Source organism: Anthonomus grandis, chromosome 4 (assembly GCF_022605725.1).
Source record: "Anthonomus grandis grandis chromosome 4, icAntGran1.3, whole genome shotgun sequence".
Taxonomy (NCBI): Eukaryota; Metazoa; Arthropoda; class Insecta; order Coleoptera; family Curculionidae; genus Anthonomus; species Anthonomus grandis.
In genome coordinates, this window is record NC_065549.1 from 3,444,386 (window position 1) to 3,467,152 (window position 22,767).

The 22,767-nt window shown below is 32.8% G+C and overlaps 1 protein-coding gene across 2 annotated transcripts in view; it reads left to right on the forward strand.

Annotated features, from left to right (window-relative positions):
• The window catches only part of LOC126735009 (GTP-binding protein Rhes), a 67,496-nt gene that overhangs the window by 38,362 nt on the left and 6,367 nt on the right, over positions 1-22,767 (forward strand). For both annotated transcript variants that reach the window (XM_050438874.1, XM_050438876.1), the window contains one exon: positions 21,665-21,830. In XM_050438874.1, the coding sequence (XP_050294831.1) occupies positions 21,665-21,830 (166 nt within the window). The remainder of the gene's footprint in view (positions 1-21,664; positions 21,831-22,767) is intronic.

Below are 22,767 nucleotides of genomic sequence, written 5' to 3' on the forward strand. Positions count from 1 at the left end.
AAAAATACAGTCCATTATTTCAAGAACCGGCCACAACAGATAGGATATCAGTTAAAGTTAACCTTATTATTCTGATTTATGACATATATTCTTTCAATAATTTTGAATATAAACCTAACACTGAAAAAGCTTCTATTCCTCGACATATAGATGGTGTTAAAAAAATTAAATTATCTCCTCGAGACTACCGGACTGATATGTCATATAAAATGCCGCCATTTTTCATAGTTCTTTAGCTTGTAGAGGCTTTCTTTCTAGAAGTATATCTACGGCCAAGTCAAGCCAAAATCAAAACACGAAAAATTCATCTTTTGACAGTAAAACGTGGCCCTAGTAACGTCTCAAATACGAAGAAGAAGAAGAAATGGCATGTTTATAAAACTGACATTTTACGCTATACAGTTTTCGGGTGTCTGTACGGTGTGTGGTTCCTCTAAAAGAATGAGCAACGATGCACATAATGTGCGTGTGCGAAACAGAAAATCGATAAAGCATATTATCTAAACATGATTGGATATGCAACTGAAACCAACACGTGGTTTAACAACGGTCGGGTTATTCCGTGCTAAATAAATTTGCTTTAATTCCGAATCGATTAGCAATGAACAAATATTAATTTGGTATGTGCATAACTTAAAGTGGCTATTAACGATACGCCTTTTGACTATTCACGTTGAGTCTTTAAGCGATTTTTGGGTTTGGTCGATTTTGAGGTTATGTTTTAGAAAAAAAATTTAACACTCCCTCTATAGGTTAGGGATATGACATTGACGTTTGTTAGGAATAGTTGAATGACAGTTGACAAGGGTTTTTCTTGTCGGCAAAGTTATGCCCTTCAAGCTGTTATTGACATATGACTATTTCTCTCATACTGATTAATAAATCATTCTGGGCTGTAAATACATTTAAGTTTTCGAGCTGTCACTTGTCAAGAGCGAATTTTAATCTTTTTTAGGAGTCTTGTATGAATATGTCCTCCTTTATCTTACTGAGGTGTAAGTCGCCTTTTTAAACTGTCAGTTGTTAGAATTTTGAATAGCATGTGTCACAATTTTCTAACAGTGGTATTTGTTAAAGTAATTATTAATTTGACAAACTGTTGAACATTTTCCGATATACCCTTCTCTGTTTTACACATTATTATTGGTACATATCTGTACTTCTTGAAAAAATTGAATAATGAATCAATCATCGCATTTAAGGTTTCGAACTGCCATGTGTAACATAAATTGTAATACTGGTATTTGTTAAAATAAATATGAATTGACAGTTGACATTTTTTTATGAGTTTTTATTATTTTTTTAGAAAGAAACAACTTGAAAAAAAAGCTGAATGTTTTCGTCCTCGTTCTCTCACTTATTGTTATTGGCATATGTCTATCTTTTTCTAACACATTAATTACCGCATATGGGACTGACGTGCTGTCACTTGTCAGAACTTCAGTACGTCATAAATGTGATAAGTGACACTAGCTTTTGAATTTTGAATGTTGAAAACTAAAAATTTTTGCATGTACCTTTTATTCTCTTATACATTGCTACTGAAATAAGGTGTCTTTCTCTGACACAGTATAAATTTATTTATTCACCTTTTAGCTCTTTTTTGTTTTACATATTATTACTGATATAAGCCTATCTCTTTCCAACACATTAATAAATCATCGAGGAAAGCTTAGATGCATTCGTGCTGACACAGAAATGGTTTCGACAATTCTGAATTTTGACAACCGATATCTAAACATTTTCAGATATAATTTTCTTTGTCTTATACATTGCTCCTGAAATAAATGTGTCTACCTCTAACACAGTATCCATTACCGTAACGTAGCAATCTCTATCAAGTCACCGAAAGTAATGTAGAAAAAAAAAGGTCAACGTTTTCGGCCCTTCTTTGTCTTATACATTGTTACTAACATATACTTGTCCCTTTCCAACACATTGAATTGATAAATTATCGAGAAAGGTTTAGAGAAGTCGTGCTATCATTTGTCAAAATTTCGACTGTCATAAATTTGTGACAAGTGACACTCACATTAGCTTAAGCAATTTTGACAATTATTAACTAAAAATTTTCGGATCTACCCATTTTTGTCTTACATATCACTACTGAAATAGGTGTGTCTTCCTTTAACACAGTATCCATCAATTTATTCACCGTAACATAGCAACCTCTATTACGTGACCAAAAGTAACAGTAATGTATAAACGTACAAAAAAAGGTCAACATGTTCCGATATGTCTTTGTGTGTCTTAAACATTGTTACTGTCATAAGCCTGTCTCTTTTCAACACATTAATAAATCATCGAGGAAAGGTTAGATGCACATGTACTGTCACTTGTCAAAATTTTGAATATGTGACAAATGACAGTGACATTAGTTTAAACAATATTGAGTTTGACAGTTGAAAACTATTCGATACAACCTTCTTTATCTTACACATTGTTACTGAAATAAGTTTCTCTCAAGTTATTCACTGTGAAAAACCGCCCGTTTTAAAACAAAATGCGACGCCTACTATCGAAAAACGTTAAATTTACACCGATTAAAAAACGAGGGGGACAAAATGACAGAAAAGGATAAAAAAAAAACCGTGCCGGGCAGAAAAACGGCACGTAACCGACGTCAAAAATATATTTTTAAATTCCCCAGGGGGAATAGCAAATATTTTATTTGAAATTAGCTTTTGCAGCATCGCCAAATCGGCACGAGTAAATACACGTAGAGCCGGACCGGGACGCGGTCAGCAGGGAATTTTAATCCCGGAAAAACACCCCCGGTGTTGTCAACTTGTTTTCCCTTTTGAGGGAAATTTTGCTGAAAAATAGGGAATAAATATGTTTTTTAAATCTATCGATTTATTTCCATTTTTTTCCCGATATTTGAGAGTACACTTTCAATGCCCAAAAACGCTGAAGAAAAAGGGATATCATTGTGACTTAAAGTGTTGGCAACACTGGAGCACGTTTTATCTTATCCTATACGATCGTGCAAAGGTAATAATTTCGCCAAAGGAAAGTTTTAATTAATAGCGTTAAGGATGAAAAAAGGATCAAAGGATAACGTTGACTCTTTCTGACTCGCCTTTGATCTATTTTATTTCACTTGGAACCTAATATGTATACAGGGTGTCATTGAAATGGTGTAAAAAAATTCGGGGGGTGATAGTACTCCTAAAAATTTTAAAAAAAGTTCCTATAACTATAGGGTGGAAAATGCATATTAAGGGAGTTAGGGGCACTGAAAGGGTAAATTTAAAAAACGGTTTTTTGAAATTGTAGGCTTAAAAAACGAGATAAAATTTCGAAAAAAGATCCTCTGCCATAAATTTTGACCCAAAATCAAATGGTGATACTGAAAAATAATTTGGAAAATCGGAAAGGGTAGTTTTTGCAAGGGTAGGGGGTTAATACCGCTTGGATAGGAAACTCCCGTAATAGCCCGTAAGAGCCAATAGAACACTGAAGGTCGATTGAGTGTTGCGTCCCCTGAATTTCGAGGAGTAGTACTAACCGGAAGTGAAAACGGGTTCGTGACGTCATAATAGCGGGTAATTTAAAAAATTTATTGTGGCGCCAAATTTGAATCTTGCTCCACTAGACCGTGCGCTTAAAATTAGTGGGAAATGCGAGGTTCTTTCAGAAATTATAGTACAAAAATAGGAAAAGTGACAAATTGAGGACTTCTGTTTGCGAACTATAATTTCTGAAAGACCCATACATTTCGTACTAGATGCAAGGAAGATTTACAAAATGTACTACTATATTATGAGAAGAGATTATAGCAAAAAATTAACAAGTTATACAATAAAAATAAACAGTTTTACACCCTTAGTAAAACATGAAATAAAATATAAAAAATCTTCCAAACACCTTAATGTATAAACTTATAACTTTAATTAGGAACTTTGTTCTATGAAGAATAAACTTTGTTAGGGTTTATTCAAAGTAAATGTATCAGGGTCAATAAAAATTAAATAAAATCACCAAAACAATAAAGCTGCATATTGAATTTTGACTTACCTTGTATTAAGCCTGGGAGATAACCGACGGTATCGACATCTGGTTTAATTGGATCATATGGCACCTGCTTGAATTGGACTCGAATGAATGTGGAGTAAAATAATTTCCACATTCATAGAATTGTTAATTACTGAGACTTAAGAATCTGGACCCAAATATTAAACATACGACGTTTTGTTAAAAAACCAGGCAATCTGTGTCTTTTGCTGTCCACAGATTTAACCAACAGCTTCTTCCTCAGAATCCATTTCTGAGTTTTGTTGTATACATTTGCACTTGTCATTTTCACAAAAAAAGTTTAGTGCAATAACTATTTATGCAAATGCAATGTCGCCAATTTCTATATTCGATTCAAAGTTTTTACTGTGTTTATCTCAGTTTCTTTATAACGTAATTTACAGCTTTTTTAGAAATTTTCCTGTATCCTAGGTGTCAGTACACCCAAATTAATCACAGCTGACACACTGAACCAAACAGCTGGAGAAGATTTTTCGTTAAATTTGATTAATGACAGTTAGTTTTCCGGCAGATGTAAAACTATAACAAATCAAGAACTATGAAAAATGGCGGCATTTTATATGACATAATTTGATGCTTGACAGTCCGTGCAGCATCGGTAAAAGCGCTAGTTTAACTAGTTTTGCATTCTTAGCGTCATCTAAATTTTGAGGAGTAGAAGCTCTTTAGTGTTCCGTTTCAAGGCCACTGTGCATCCAAAGCACCAAATAGGACGCGGCATCAGTTTTTATTTCGTTTTAGTATTTTATTTGAAAGCCATGGGGTATAAGTGTACTGAAGTCAGTTTTGAGAAAACTCAAATTAAAGCTAAATTGTTATAATCAAATGCAGGCAAAAGTATGGCAATTCAAACCAGTTTTGTTTTTATTGCTAAGGTTTAGATTATCATAATAAAGAAAAATAATATATAATATGATGAATAATAATATGCTTTTTAGTATTTTTCATATTGATTATTAGGCAATATTTGATAAAAGTCATCACTTGTACCCCTTGGCTTCTCATAGAAATTAGGAGTTTAATAAAACATACACATACACTTGCAGAACTATTCTGAGTCACTGCTATAAACATTGTCTTCATGTTCTGGATCCTCATTTTCATCATCGTCAGGATTGTGATGTCCCTCTTGAACCGCTTTTTGCTGTTTCTGGATGTTCTGTCTTGTGTTGCACCAAACGATTTCCCTCATAGTCTAATGATCTATAGAATTGGTGATGTACGGGAGGTACAAATGGTAGGAGGCCTACAAGGTCTTTGTACTTTGATGCTTTTATTTTCTTTTTATTTTGTTTAGGGATAAGAGAAGGCAAGGTTTTTGGAATCCTTCCAACATTTTTTGCAAGCATGTTGTACTCTAAAAATGGCATTTCTTTATTAAATGTACTTTTGTGAAACAAAGTGTAAGGACTTTCTTTTCTGAACTGCAGCCACTGCATGTTTCTAATACCCTTAACAGCTTTCACAAAGTGTTTGCTTATGGGATCCAAAGTAAGGAAGTCTTCATCCAACATTTTCTTCACTAAGAACTTTTTGCTAGTTGTGGCTATAATATTAACCCAGTCATTAGGAACGAAAACACCTTTTTTTGTGTTCCTCTTGGTATTTTCCACTTTACCAAAGTCTCGGTCACAATGATTATAAGAATGACCAGTAAGCAAAAATTTTAGGTCGACAATTTCAATCTGCGTTGTGTTTACAACATACAACCAAAATTTTACCGTAAGTTGGCTTTTATTTTGCCCACCACAATTATCACAGAAAGCAGTGAGGTGAGTGACTGTAGAGGGCAATGATTTGATGTACTGGATTAAACACGATACCATTTCTTTCTTCGCATCCTCTTGATGCTTGTCCTCATGCCAAAGAAACATAAACGCATCATCAGTCCCAATATCATGTACATTAAAATTATACGTCCATAATTGCCTTGCATAATACACTTTTGTACATGTTAATACCGGCGTGGGCAACATTTTTTGAAAATCAAAACATATAGCTTTATGGGCAAGATCATCTTTTACTTCTTTTTTAGCATTATCCATTTCTTTTTTAGCACTTTCAGCCTTACGTAGGTGGACTTCTTTAGCGATTGTTGCAGCTTGTTTAGCTTCCAGATCTCCATAGCTAATTTAAACTTGTCACAATTATTACAAGTGTCAGTATGTGCTCGATGGAAACTAAGATTGAAACATGTATTAAATATATGCCTGTAGTAAGATAGAGTAACAGGTTCCTTTCCTTGTTCCGCACAAAAGATTTTATAACAGTCATACAATCTTTTCAGATTTAAGTCAGCATTTAAATATTTTCGGTTTGGAGCTTGCTGTCTGGAATAGTGACTACTATATCTAGGGAACATGGCAATATGTTGTTTGACCAAATCAGTTTTCTCAACGGTAATTTTATTGGTTGGAACCTTTCGCCCTCTACGGTCTCGAGCTGGTATTCCCGTTCCAAATTCTTTATTTTTAGCAATAATGTTGGTAACACGCTTATTTGACACATCTAATGTTTTTAAAAAAAAATTCCTTGCAGACCCTTAGACCGTCTAATACAGTCCGCCTACAGTGTTTTCTTTCTTCCTATACGGATCTTATAATCGCAGAGTTCAAAAATGATGATTGCAATTCCCAATTCGCCAGACCCCAGTACTCATTAAAAAATTCGTGGCGCTTTTCTTCGCTCATATTTTCGCAACATTTATAGCGGCATTCATGGTCGTATGCCTGAACTTTTCTTTCATTGTGTACTTTACCTTTACGGTCAGTAGTGTACTTTATACCCATGTTTCGTAGTCTTGAAGACTTCTGCCTTTTCCATTCCTCAGTCCGTTGTGTTTTTTTCTTACCAAGATGCTTCTTACGCTTTGTAGGTGGTTCTTCTTCTGCTTTAGTTTCTTCTATATTTCTTATAGGACAACTGAATAAGATGGTTACGAGTTTTCAAATAATATTATTTACAACATACATTGAAACCTAACCTTAGAGCCTCACCTAAACACACTAAATGACTCAAATTACAATAATAATATTGGATTTGATAAAAAGTAGAACTTGCCATTAAAAAGGCTAAAAGAACTATCTTCTGACATTTTTTATCAAGTTTGATAGCCTCAACACGTAAACAATTTAAACACAACAACAATGCGTAAAAGAAAACAACAGCTTTAGTAAACTAAATTATCAGCTATTTTTTAGAAGCCAATGAGTACAAGTGACTCGCGGCACATGTATCCCTTGACTTCTAAACTAAAAAGCACTTTTAAGCAGTAGTTTTTTTTTTCGCCACTAGATGTTAGCACATGATAGAGTTCCACTTATCTCCCTTGGCCACGAACATTTTAAAGTGTTTAAGAGTAAGTTTCTGCATTTAACCAATAACACCTCTACAAAAGGACAAAGCGTTCCAAAAAATCTTGCTCGTGACGTCACGCGTTTGGGCCATGCACTTCGGGTTGATTTTCAGGTGAATTCGGCTGTTGACGCTGCCGTTGTTCGTCCGCGGAAGGCTGCCTGCAACGCTGCCAGACTTTGCAGATTGCCGTGAACATTAGGATGCTCTATTACTATCTTAAAATAATTAAATCTATATATTTAACTGCTCTTACTTTACAATTTAGTTAAAAAAAAAGAGTGCATCCTTATTTCTCTTTTCATAATTTAAACTTCCATTTTTTCAAATTTTATCATTTATCTAATACCTTGTTACTTGCCAATAGGAGTTCTTTCTATATAAATCTGACAGCGGCGCATCTACTAGTTGTGCCACCTGATGAAATGAGAGGTTAGGTTGTTTATATTTATGTTCTGTTGTTGCCGGTATTTCTGACGAGATCCGCAGTAAACATTAGCTCATTTTTGTGTTTTTTTTCTAAAATCAGTTTATTTCCGCGAAACGTGTATGTTATATTTATGTAAACTCTTCGCGTACTTTTAAATCGCAAAATCGTACTTTCGGACTAGAAAAATCCTCTGAAAAACCGGGTCTCCGGCGCGCCACGGTTTTATTTGTTTATATCAGACTTTAATAGTTCAGTTCGTGTTTAATTTAATGTTTTTCTCCTAGTTCGGCTTGTACTTTATACCAGGGTGTAAATATGCCTTAAATGTGTTGTGTTCCGGGTTGTAACGGAAACTATAAAAACGGACCTAAAGTGCATGTCTTCGGTTTTCCTAAGGATATACCTAAATCTAAGGAGAAAATGGGTAAAAGCCATACACAGAGATGACTTTGAGCCCACAAATAACACCAAAGTATGTGAAGCTCATTTTCCTGAAGGTAGTATAATAAAGAGTACTTTATTATACGTTTTATTATACATATGAAGTTCAAGATTCCAACACAGGTAAAATTTTTACAATAGAATTACTAAAACCATGACTGAAACTTTTGAAACTTTTTTATATAGCGAGCCAGTTTCTGTTTTAACATCAAAATTTAAAACTTCATATACTTCCAATAGTTTAGATGATTTATATGCAATACTTGAAGCAATAGACCTTACTATTATTACCCTGTCTTTGGAGGAAAATGTTACCAATAATGACAACCCCGACTTAAATCTGCCACCTACAAATACTGCTACCGAGACTGCTACCAATACCCTTGGCAATACTATTCTCGATCATGTCAAACCATCAAATGACATAAATAAAATGAAACGTGTGTTCGATTTTGTGTCAAACATACTAAAAAGTGTTAAAAACATTGAAGACAACAAAATAGTGCATGCTTTAGATTTTATTTGTGAACAATTAGCTTTGCTTACAACTGCAAAGGAAAGGTACAGATATTCAAGTAGTACAATAATTTTGACTTCTATAATCTATACTATTAGTCCTCATGCGTACAAGTATTTAAGAGATTATGGATTCCTAATTTTACCACATCCTCAAACTATAATGGGTATTTGTCACACATGACCGATCCCCACATAGATGAAAAAAAAATGTTTTTAACTTATGCCTGAAATGTGTTTAGTTTACTAAAGGATCATGAGAGATTTGTGACACTCTTTTTTGATGAAATTCATATTGACCCTTACATGGACTATAAAGTCGGTAATATCACTGGAACATCAGTCAATAATAAGTCTCTAGCTTCAACGGCATTTACTTTTATGATTACAAGTGTGTGTTTCAGCTTTAAGGAAGTAGTTCACATAGCTCCCATCTCCAAAATTACATCAGACATACTTTATAATTTTATTAAGACAATTATTGAAAATTTAGAGGAGATTGGGTACATAGTTTTTTAATAGTGTGATAATAATGCCATTAACGGGAAACCCATTAGTCATTTTTCAACTGCAGACCAACTTAGCATTGTTTATCCTCATCCCATAGATAATCAGAGACCATTATTTTACCTATTTGACACAGTTCACTTACTTAAATGTGTATTTAATAATTGGCTTAACTCTAAACCAGACCAAAAATTTTATTTTCCTGATTTTGACACCTCGAAGAAAAAATGTGCTTTTTTTTCTGCAATTAAAAAATTACATGAACTGGAGTATACCTAAGCTTTTTAAGCTTTTAAAGTCAATATATGTATTTATGTGTATATAATAACATTTTTTTATACTTAATGGTATAAAAAAATACCTAAATACGTATGTTGAATTTTGGCGCAGATGTAGGGGAGTTGGGAGTCTGCATTTAATATTACACCATAATATTTAACCTGACATTCAACCAGAACTAAAACATACCTTTAAATGTTTCCTTTAAACTCTATTCTATTCCCAGCATTTTTTAAAATAAGCCAAATATTGAGATATTAGCATATGAAATCCCTTGGTTTTTAAAAATCGGTGGCCCACATCGATGACGTCACGCGCCAAGCACTAAGGCCTTGTCTTTGAGTAGGTGTTGATTTAACTCCATTATGAAAAATATGTGACTTGTACCCCTTGGCTTCTCAGCCCTTCATTTGTGTTGGACAGAAAGCCGCACTAGGACAACGGGGTATTCCTAATTTAACCTGTCAAACCGAAACGCGAAGAACTTTTCGCATTAATTGCACACCGTCTATGTGTGAAAGATAGAGAGGCAATAACAAATCTTTCCCCCTAAAGTAAATATTTATTAATATCAGGTTTAATTGATTAATTATCATCCCGAACGTTCTCCCTTTATTTTTATTTTTTTGAAGGAGGCGTGGGTATACGTGGAGCTCGTTCTTCACCTAAATCACAGAACACAAATATATAGAGAAGTGGTGGTTGCATACAAACTGAAAGAAATTCTTCTGACAAATCAGCTAGCGGCCTCTCGCTTGGCAGCGGAAACTGTTGTAACTAACTTAACAGTTTGACGTGTCTAATTGGACCAATCGAAATGGTAGAAAAGCGTGGCCAAATTAAGGCGGGAAATCACATTTTATTTAATCTGACAATCTTATCATTTAATCGTAATATCTAAAGCAAACGCCTAATCAAAAAGGTTACTCATAGAGAAAAGAGCCTTTTTGTTTAGGTGTTAGCATCAGATATTGATCTGAATAAAAATAAAACTTTTCAGCTTTAATTTACATATCTTAAATAGGTTAATTTATTGCAATAATCTACGAAAGTGTACTAACAATAGTGTACGACATATCACCAATTGGACAAATGGAAATAAAATAATGTTTTTTTTGCTTTAATACATTTATTAGGTATTTAATTTTCCTGGAAAAAAAATTACTTAAAATGATATACATACTATTCAATAATTCATTATAACAGACATTATATAAATTATAATTTATCTAAAAATGTTTAAAATTATTTTGTTAGCACTGAACTACCCTAATTTTATACAGATTAGAAAAGGTTGTCAACATTTTTGTGCTATTTTCTCATAATACATCTAAACGCATTCCCATTATAAGATTATAGGTTAATAATTATTAGTAGGCATTATAGGTTAATAATATCCTCATTTTATTAACACATAGAGTCAATACACAAAGAGGATGAATTATTCTTATTTAATATTTACTTGTATCTGTTTCCTAAAGAAAAATTAAACAGATTTTAAAATAATTTAAATTATAATCTATATTATCGAAAAAAGCAATATATCCATGGACAAAACAAAATAAACTCTTTGAAAATAAAAACAACTTTTTAGTATAAACATATATCACTTACGAGTACATAGTATATATTTGTTGGTCTCTTATAATACTAACAACATATCTTGGAACTATAATATTACTAAAAACTTAATTCAAGGATAGATGTTTACATAAAATAAAAAGAAACTCTTAAAAAAACAAGTTGTAAGAAAAACATTAATTCTGATCCATTCATGGTGCTCAGGTCTCTTAGCCGCTATACCTATGTCTTGTCTCAGTGAACACAGGAAGTGGTATGATACAAGCAGGAAATAAAATAAAAAAATAGACAGTGCAAACCTTATAAATCAATTTACTAAATGATTCATGTAAAAAAAAAGACAAAATAAATGTTTAAATAAATATGTATTGTAGTGTAAAGCCAGGGGTATCAGCATTAATAAAATTTGTGGAGAACCGATCAGAAGAAATTCTATAGCTCAAAGTGTTAATAATATTTCCATTGCATATCCCTCTCCATGTTTTTCTTGTAAAATGAACTGAAGGAAAAAAAAATCTTTTATTACTGTTTCTCAGAAACATTTAAAATATACATACTCTTACATCAAGGTCAGGAAAATTTCAATCAGTTTTTAATTGTTGAATAGAAAATGAGAGGCCAGACATTTTGTAATATGTATTTATAATAATCAAGTTAAAAATTAAATACTTGAAAAGTGAAACTTCTTCATTGAAATCAACTGAATTTGATTTTATTAAAGACTAAAGAATGACAATACAAAAACATAATAGTAAAAAATAAAATCAGATTTTCTTACCAGAAACCTGGAATTGCTTGCCGCAAATTAATTAAAACACTACTCCCAATATTGAAAGAGAATTTTTTAGAAAAAAAGTCATAAATTTAAAATAACATCCATATAGCATATTAAAATAAATTAATTTTAACATATTAAAATAAATAATTTTAAATAAATAGATTAATTTTAACAAATAGCAAACTCAACACACGCTGGCATTCATTGAAAATATTAAAATGAAAACAAACTCAAATGGTATGACAATGACAAATGATGTTCTATCAGTCAATGTCAACAACTGTCTGTCAGCTCCCTGTCAATTTTGCCAAGCAAGATGGCCGATATACGATTCCGATTTTCACCATACAAGTTTCATCCATGTGACCTAAATTTGCGAAAATGAAAAACGAAAAGCAAATAATTCCGGTGACAAAAAGCTGAACGAGTGCGACCGCCCCCTTTTCGAACTCGACGTAAATATAGCGGCGATTTTTAATCGAAAAAAGCTCGGACGGCCGTTTATGCGGCCCAGGTAAATTGTTGTGGGGGGTAAATAGGCACATTTCAATGCGGGAAACAATCATCGACACGGGTTTTACAATTTTCATCGGTATGGGGAAAATTTCATTTTTTTTTTTACTTGGTTTTCAGTTCTCTACTTACTAACTGTTGTCTGGATGAAATCAAGCATTTATTAATGCATTACTGTGTTTCCATACGTCAAAATATTTTTTTAGAAATGTATAATGAAGCATAAAATTAAAGTATTACATATTAAAATATAAACAATTCAAACAAAGTATACCAAACAGCAAGCTTATAAACATAAGCATTATTTGTAGCAACAGCACCCCGGAAATCAAATAAACCTGACCCTAAGGAATATTCATATCTGAAACACATAAATCTCTTTAACATAAATAAGCACATGATATTTTACAGTCCTACAAAAACCAGCCTAATGTGACATTTCTCATCCGGGAAAAAATGTATGACCATCCCGTTTTAAATATCGAAAACGTCATTACCACCACTGCAATAAAATCACTCCCTCGTTTACAGTTATCTAACAGAATCCCATTTATTCGAAACGAATATATATATATATGTATACATATAATAAATTAAATTGGTAACACGGTTCTTTCATTATACATTTTCAGCGAACGTTTTGAATACGAAATGCAGAACGGGACGTTTAAATTAGACGACGCTCTCTCGCGTTGCACGTTTTAACATTCACGTGCGATTTGTATAAAAGGCCCTTAAGTGCTGTAACGCGCTCAGTTAATGACCTTAGGTAGTAAAAAAATTATAGAAGCGCCATCTTGGAAGGGAAAAATTAAGTACGACCCCTTTACATCCCCTTCTAAGTCTATATCCTATCAGCGACCTTGTTGGCCCTTTTTATCTATAAAATCTGTTGATCCCATAGAGCGAGAGGGAATAACAAAAAACACATTTTCCCGCTTATTTCCGACATGGCGAACATAAGAAAACCTACAAGTCGCCCGTTTATCTCCGAGTGTGAACCCCTCAGAGCTAAAATTTATATATGTAGTCGAGAGCGGGGCGCGAGGGTCGATTTACCGGATATAATAGGGTTGAACGGCCAAAGTCAAATAAATTTTCCGGGACGAACACTTACTCTCGGGTTTTTTTTTTATCTGTTCAGGGGGGCACGAAGCGGCCTTAAACGAAACGGCCGATAAAGGGAAACATAAGCGAAATCGAATTTATCTCTCTAAAGTGCATCCAGATCTCTGTATTATGGAGAGGCGCGTGTGTTCTCTATGTCGTTATGCTCCGCTTACTTTTATTTCAGTGCAAGCAGATACACTTTATCCGATCATAATTTATGTGCATTTTGTACTTGTACCGAGTTAAAGGAAATGCGCTTTTTCTTTTAATCAAGATATTTAGGTCAAATATATTTAGTTCAAATTTCGCGCTGACTGTTACCAGTCGCGGTTGACGTTTGACAGATGAACTGAATTATTTAAAAAATTATCACGTTCAACGGAAATTTTCACTCATTATTTAGCGGTAAAATTTCATTTAATTTAAATTTCGCGCTAATTTAACTGTCTGTCATACTCCGCGGATATTTGCAGTTGACTCACAGAACACAAATATATAGAGAAGCGGTGGTTGCATACAAACTGATCAAAAGTCTTGTGACAAATCTGCTTGGCAACGGAAATTATTGTAACTAACTTGACAGTTTGACGTACCTAATTGGACCAATCGAAATGGTAGAAAGGTGTGGCCAAATTAAGGCGGGAAAATTCAAATTCCAGTTTATATGAAATCAATTTATTTGGAAATCCCATTGATATATCTTTCTCTCTTGCACGCATAGAGTTCTTATGGGAAGTACTAGAAGAAGTAATCGGACATGCAAGTGCGATACCTCATTTTAAAGGCAATTAAAAATACTTAATACTAAAATGAGAGAATTCAATATGGCGCCCATAAGAAAAAATAAAGTTGATGATGATCGAAAAAAAAACGAAACGTCGGATTATTTTTTTTTTGCGTCATGTTAATAAGCATGAAAAGGGGCAATGAAAAACTGTTTTTAATTTTCCGGTATCTTTTTCAATAAAGTCGGTAGAAGCTAAAAATTATTTTGACAAATTTCGGTTTTTTTCGGATAACTCCGAAATTTTAAAAATGTTTAAACGTCATTTTATTAAGTTCCAAATTACGCAACTTTGCCTCCATTTAACCGGCCCTGTAACTTTTACGGTTTTCGAGATTCCAGTGGTCACCCTCGAATTTGGGACACCCTGTATACTAATTTTCATATATACTTTTATAAACAGCAGGTAACCAATACTGAAAGGAAATTCAATACTTATGTCAAATTTTATCATTATATCATCATAAAATAATAATATAGCTATTACCATGTTTAAACTACCTACATATTTATATAAATACTTGATGTGTGCAGAACAAAATACATTGAGTTTAAAAAATACAAAATAGATAAAGTCCAATTCAGAGATCTATTAAAATCTTTGATGTGTCGCAGATGCCGCACTAACTAGTCCGTGCGCCTATGTCGTATTTATTGTCGCATGATATACATGTTTAAATGGTAAGATTTTATATAGTTTATCGATGAAATCATTTTAAATATACGTAAAACCGCATGTTTTATACTATTTTTTATTTTTCTTTCGAAAATGTCCATTTTTAGAAAGAAAATAATAATATCAAATAATTGACCGCGGACTAAAATCCAAGCATCTTACAAAATATTTTAAACACTCCCAGCACTCACAGCCTTGTCACCTCTTTTTAGCCAGTCTATTAAACAAAGATAAAACATCTGCGTTCTGGCGATTCCTACTTTAGGCTGTGCAAGTAATTGTGTATCTCTCTCTATCCCACTGATTTTGAGAATTACGGGGCCGTACCCAGATAAATTTATGGGCTGTTTTTGTATTACTTTTGACGTGTCTTTAAAGAAATCTTTAAGGATGGGTCTATCACCTTTAATAGTTGGGAGGGAGGTCAGGTGAGGTCATTATTATTTGATGGGTTTTGCTGGTTTTCCTTTTTCCCCTTTTATGAAAGTGGTGAATTTAGAATTTAGGCCTGTATTCGTCTACATTTTTTGCAGTTTTTACTGTGAGGAACTGTGTTTTTTTATTTGTGTTTGTGGATTTGTTTTAGTATTATAACTGCCCCTGTTTGCCCTTCAGTGACACAATAAAGACTACTTCTTCGACCTTTTTTCTGGGAAAAACCCTTTTTTGCTATAGTAAGAAAAACACTGTTTTTATTAAGAAAATAAGTCTCAAATTTTGTTTTTTACAGCTTACTTCCCTCTGTTGTGGCAGTTGAGGATCAAATTTCGTGTTTGTCTAGGAATTGTTTTTGACGAAGAAATTTACAACAAAAGTCATATTTTTTTCTTACTTAATAATAACCACAGTAATTTTTTCAAGAAGGAAAATGTCAAAACTTTGCAATTATTGATTTATGGATTATTCTGAAGATTTTTTTAGTCTTTTTTAAAGAAATGACTAAAATCCACTAGCTAAAAGCCCAGAACATTGAAATTCCATCCCAGGAGTGCCTGTGCGAAAAAAAACATTTGTCCCTTATTGGCATCTCAATATTTTAAATTTTTTAAAATCAACATTTTTTCAATTATTGATTTATGGCCATCTCTTTTCTGAAGAAATGATTGAAATTTATCCATTAAATGTCAAGACAATTGAATTTTAGTCTACTAACTAGTAGTCAAGATTTTGAAATTATTGATTTATGGACTACTCTGAAGGCTTTTTTAGTCTTTTCTGAAGAAACGCTTGAAATTCATTTACTAAAAGTCAAAATAATTGGATTTTTTGTTCCAGGAGTGCCTGTAAGAAAAAAAATAATTTGTCTCTTATTAGCCCGCCAATATCTTGAATTCTAGTAGTAAAAATTTCGTTATTATTGATTTATTGACTTCTTTGAAGACTTCCCTAGTCTTTTCTATAAAAATAACTAAAATGTAATAACTAAAAGTCGGAAGAAAATGGACATTTTATTCCAGAAGGAAAAAATTTGTCTCTTATTGGCCTCTTACTTATACCTTGAGTTCTAACAGTCAAAATTTTCCCGTTATTGATTTATGAACTACTTTAAAGGTTTTTTTATTCTTTTTTAAAGAAATGACTAGAATCCATTTATTAAGAGCCAAGAAAATTGCATTTTTATTCCAGGGGTGGCTGTAAAAGACAAAATAATTTGTTTCTGGTTAGTACCCTAATATCTTAGGGTTCTATTGGTTTAATTTTGATATGAATGAGTTATGGACTACTCTGAAGGCTTTTTTAGTTTTTGTTAAAGAACTTACTAAAATCCATTTTATAAAAGTCAAGTAATTGGAATTTTTATTTCAGGAGTGCCTGTATAAACATAATAAATTGTCAACATTTATATGAGATAAAAGTATAGTTATCTCATTCCTTTATGAGCTAGATAGAGATAAACTTATGTGTCAAAAAGATATTGATACATTTTAATATTCAAACGTTTTTTCATAAATAACATTTAAATAATAAAGTGTTTATGGGTAAAAAAATTGAATGGGTTTATAGAAAACGACAGTCAACTGATCAAAAATTAGTCCCTATCACGAATTTTGTTCCAATCTTATATTTTGGCTCATTGACAACATGCAGCAATATATGCCCTTCAGCGACACAATAAAGACTGCCTCTTCCTTCATTCTCTGGAAAAAAGTCCCTTTTTTGCCATAGTAAGAAAACCCTATTTTTATTAATTAAACAAGTTTAAAGTTTTGTTTTTTTTAGCTTACTGCCCCTGTTTGTCCTTAAGCGACACAATAAAGAATATAATTATAATGTAATGCTTTAGTATCCATATGCTGATGTGCGATATGAAGTTGAAATCCATAGCAGCAACAGAGAAACTGTTTCCTTCCTTAATGGAAGAAACTGCTGCTAAAGAACAAAGGCAAAAAAACAGAATTTAGAAAATTGTATTAACTCTTTGGGCCAGATTTAAAAGACTGGTTAAATTTATAAAAGTATTTAGTATTCTCACTGTAGTTTTAGGATTTAGTATACTTAAAATGTAGTGTTTTGTATAAGATTTTAAGTTTTTAGTATAAGCATTTATCTTTGTTAATTTTCATCTAATCTCTCCTATTATGCACAATAACTAAATATCAGGCAAACAAATTAATAAATATTACATTCAGGATGTAAAGTGTGTTTTTCACAAGTAAGACTTGTGTCTTTTAAACGCATAAGATATAGACCGCTAGATGATTTTTAATGTAAAAGTTGATTTTAAAAAATATACTTTTCTAAAATACCACTTTTCTGACTACTTATTTACTTTTTATCAAAAGAGATTGGTACGAAATATAGAGATGGGGGTTTTCACGAGTATCTTATTATAATAATATATCACAATATGTATTAATTAAAAAAAAAAACAATAATAAAGGACATTGAATATGGCAGCCAAAATCCCCGTTAATAATCACCACCAAGTAAAAATAAATCTCAATACCCAAAAAAAGGAAATATATAAAATTTGAAGACAAACCAAAACATTTTACCCTTTTGTGTCAAAAAGTAAATATTTAATGCCTTAATCTACAGAATAAATGGGCCTAAGTAATTCGTACCACCTATTCTCTCATCACTTGTTATAAACACCCCACTGATAGCGCTAAAAACTAAACTTATTAAATTAAAATTTTTGGTTAAACTCTTTTTCGTACTTAAATCTTACTTATATTTAAATTAAATATTATCTACCTATCAACTATCCTGAATCTCTAACTTAATAAAACTAATCCCAAGAATCCCGAATAATAAATGTTAAGGCCGGACCTGTGCAACTTTTCACGCTTGACTGGCTGTGACTGAGGTCAGACGTCTAACAAAATAGTACGTGGGCGCATGTAGTCAAATTTTACGAATCAAATGTATAAATTCTTAAAAAAATGCTTAAAACATTTATTTATTTAATGGACTGATTAAATATCGCTTAGAATATTACTTTATGACTGTTTTCACATAAAATTTTGCGATTTAAACATGCATGTCATGTGACAATACAAGCAACACCGGCACACGAACTATTCGCGGCACATCAAAGATTCTAACGCCATGTCCTAATTGAACGGACAATCCGGGCGTTACGGGCGAGACGAGTAACGCGGGCGGGCGGGTAAAAAAACAAAAGTGCTAAACACGTGGTGATGGCCTGATTAAAAATGATCAACGTGCGTTGCGGACGGGTACTCACCTCCGCCCGCTTTATTATGCTAGAAAATCAAATCAGTTTGATTTTTGACGCGAGAGAAGGCTGACCCGGACGACTTTTAATATGGAGCAATTGATTTCAGAAGTGCAAAAGAGACCTGTTCTTTGAAATAAATTTAACAAAAATTATAGAAACCGGATGGTAATAGACAAAGCTTGGGATGAAGTAGCCGATTGTACTGGATTGTTAAGTAAGTATATTCACAATATAGTAATTTTACTTTTAAATAATTATTTAAATGAATTTATATATTTATAGAAGTGGTGGACTTTTTCGACAAACATGCCCCATAAGTTCCTCCACTGTAAATCACCCTGTATTATATTTGCAATGAAACACAACATTATTTACTTAATTATAATAGAAACATAATAATTAGACTGTTATAGTAGAACATTAAACAAAACTGTATTTCCTACGTAATTCACTAACTAAATCACACGGCAAACTAAAATATTATTTTTCTGCGCTAAAGTATTGAGAAAATGTATTTCTTATATGAACTGCTGCATTAGATGGATGGTTATTACTTCTGGAACGTCGTATGTTTCTCATTGTAGGAACGTCATCTATAATATTGTCAGTTGATGTGTCTTTGTATCCTTCCATGTCTATTATAACATTATGCAACATAGTTATGGCTTTCACAATAAGTACAGCATTTTCAACTTTTGTTTCGATAGCTTTCAGTAAAATACGAAACTTTGCAGACATGATACCGAATGAGCATTCTACAACCATCCGAGCCCTAGACAGGCGGTAATTGAAATATGATTTTTGGGTATCTGTCCTTAGCTGACTTCTAGGAAATGGTCGCATTAGATATGGCCGCAGGGGAAATGCTTCATCACCAACAAAGACGAAAGGTGCTTTGAGCTCAGAATTTGGCAATTTTCTTTCGACCGGTAAATTTAAGGTACCTGATTCAAGATTTGCATATATTGACGAATTTGATAATACTCCTCCATCGCTATCTTTACCATAAGCTCCTACATCTACTAACAAAAACCTGTACTTGGCATCCGTCACCGCCAAAAGTATTATAGAGAAAAACTGCTTGTAGTTGTAAAACATACTACCAGATTTAGATGGGCTTTTTATTCTTATGTGTTTTCCGTCTACACTTCCAACACAATGAGGAAAATCCCATTTATTGTAAAATTCTGCAGCGATATTCTCAAAACTTTTCACATCTGGTACAGGCATGTGCTTCTTATTTAAGGTATTCCATATTGCTATACAAATTTCTATAACTATAGCCGATACAGCAGTCTTTGAAATACGAAAAGTAAAAGCTAGTTGCCTAAAAGATACTCCAGTAGCCAGATACCTGAAAAAAAAATTATTTAATAGATAATGACCAAGTACCATTTAAATCATGTAAATAAATAATAACTTATTTAATTATGTACATTAAAAATATTATAATAATAATGGTGCTATTACTATTCTAATGTTTATTTATTTTTTCAGAGGACGAAGCAAAAAATAAGTGGAAAAACTTGAGGGATCACATCAAAAAGGAACTAAACAAAGTTCCAAAAGGAAAATCGGGAGCGTCGCAAGTCTGCCTCTGAATATACCGGGAGATGGAGTTATTTTTATCAGATGTTGTTTTTGAAAGATATTCTTTTTCCCAGGAATACTGAGAGTAATTTACAGGATAGAGTGGATTCACCAAGCCCAGCGAATGACAATACTCAAAACTCGACTCAAAATACTGACGAAAGTGAAGATGAAACACAAATTACCGATGAACCTGTACATACCAAATTGTCTCAGTCTGAACCCACCAAACCAGACATTTTAGGAAGTGAACCTATATTTGCTGTGCCTTCCACTTCTACGGTATCTACTAATATATCTACAGTGCCTAAAAAAAAAAAACTTGCCACACAAAATCAACTTCCAATACGTCTGCATTTGAGGCTGAATTATTGAAAATAGAATCGGAAAAGACATTGTTGTTACAAAATGAACTAAACAAAGAAAACAAAGAGGAAGACGATTTACACTTCTTTAAGTCTTTGTTACCATACTTTAAACAACTGAAACCGGTTCAAAAACTGCGCGTCCGAAATGAATTTCAAACCGTTTTAATACGCGCATTAGAGGCCCAGGAAACTAATCTGGCTTTAAATGTGGATTCTTCTTCATCCAGCTCAAATACTCCAGTACCATCTCTTGCTGAGTATACATCGCCAAACCCAGGGACTTCACAGTACGCAACGCTTCATAATTTTAGCCAATATTTTTAATTTCTTAATGCTTAATGTTCAGTGTAAGTTGATTATTTCTTAATTAAAGTTATTTAGAAGTAAAATTACGTACCTGATTGTTACTATCAACCTCTCTTCTACAGATATAGGCTTCTTAAAATTTGTAGTGTAATGAATGCATTCTTCTCTAATTGCTTCAACGATATAATTAAACGTAGGTATTGACATCCTTGTATACTACTGAAATATTCTCGGATCACAGAGTAGTTTTCTATATAAATGATGAAATTCACCAAATTTCTCCCTCATTCTATATATGCAATGTGTAGGTTTTCTGCGTCTTTTGGGTTGTTGTTTTTTGGTTATATAGATATATTTCAATGCGGGACTTTCTGCTAACAACATAATTTTATAATTTACAGGCATCTTTAAGATTACGTGTTCACAGCAAATTCATTTCAACGACTGATTTCAATTAGGACACTTCGTCTTAAATCGCCCGTTTCATAAACGCGAGCGGGCACCGCGGATATCGCCCGCCCGCTGTTTCCGTGTTAATTAGGACATAGCGTAATAGATCTCTGAACTGAACTATATTGACACTTGACTTTGATTGGCTCTCACTCACTAAAAGTTCAGGAGAGAGAAAGATAGAGTGACAACTCAAAGAGATGGATGAAACCTTGGATTTTAAATTAAATTTAATAAATTTAACTGTTCTCTTTACAGAACTGTGACATGTGACGAGGTCCAAGCCTACTGCGACACGCAGGATTCCTGCTGCGCGTTCGTCGAAACGTCAGCGAAAAAAAATCAACAGGTGGACGAGGTGTTTTACCAATTATTCGCGGTTGCCAACTTGCCGGGAGAGATGGCGCCCAACCACCATAAAAGGGTCAGTACCGTTTGCACCAATAGAACCTATTTTTTTTCTTTGTAATATTTATCAGCTTTTTTGCTTTTTTTTCGCTATTTGAATCACTTTACTAATGTTTTCAATATTTTTTGGTGCAGAAGAACATATTTCATGGTGAGTAACGTGGTGTATGCACCTTGTGTTTGTTTGTTATATGTTTTTCTATATAAGTATGTCTTTCTTCTATATATATTTTAATAGTTGTACAATTTACACAATATAATACATAAAGATATACAGAAACATTAATACAAAAATTAGTTGCTGTAAAAAAATATGTTTTTACTTTCCAAGATGGCGTGCATTGTAGTTTACATCAAAATATGGTTTACCTGTCATTTCAAATTATAGGCTGACGTAAAATTGCCAAGTCAAAATGATGGCGACTTAGCGCCATCTTGGAAAAATAATATCTTGAATTAACATTTTAAAAGTTGAATTTCTTTTGACAGTTTAAAGGTTATGATGACACTTTGAAGTTTGTAATTGTCATTTTGACATAAAACTGAAATGGAAAAAAAACCAAAATGGAGGCAATTTTGAAAAACACAAATAACTTACAATAATGTTTAATTTCAAAAGTGTATCTGGTTCCAAAACTAATTGACGTCTTCACTACCCTTCCGCCATTTTGACAGTTGGAACTGTCCAATGATTGTTTTGCTCTCAACATATATCTTTCTATGTAAAAATTACAGCTGTAAATGTCAAAATGGAGGATGGGCGGCACATAATATAGGTCATCACCATATTATCACATCATAAAAATTGCTTGACTTCAAATTCCTGAAGTAACTTTTATAAATAACTTCACGTAAACATGACAGTGGAAATTAACAAGTTGCGTCCGAGTGCCACCTCTTAAAGCAAACGTGAAATATTGCAATTTTAAGGTTATGTTGCGTCACTAAAAAAA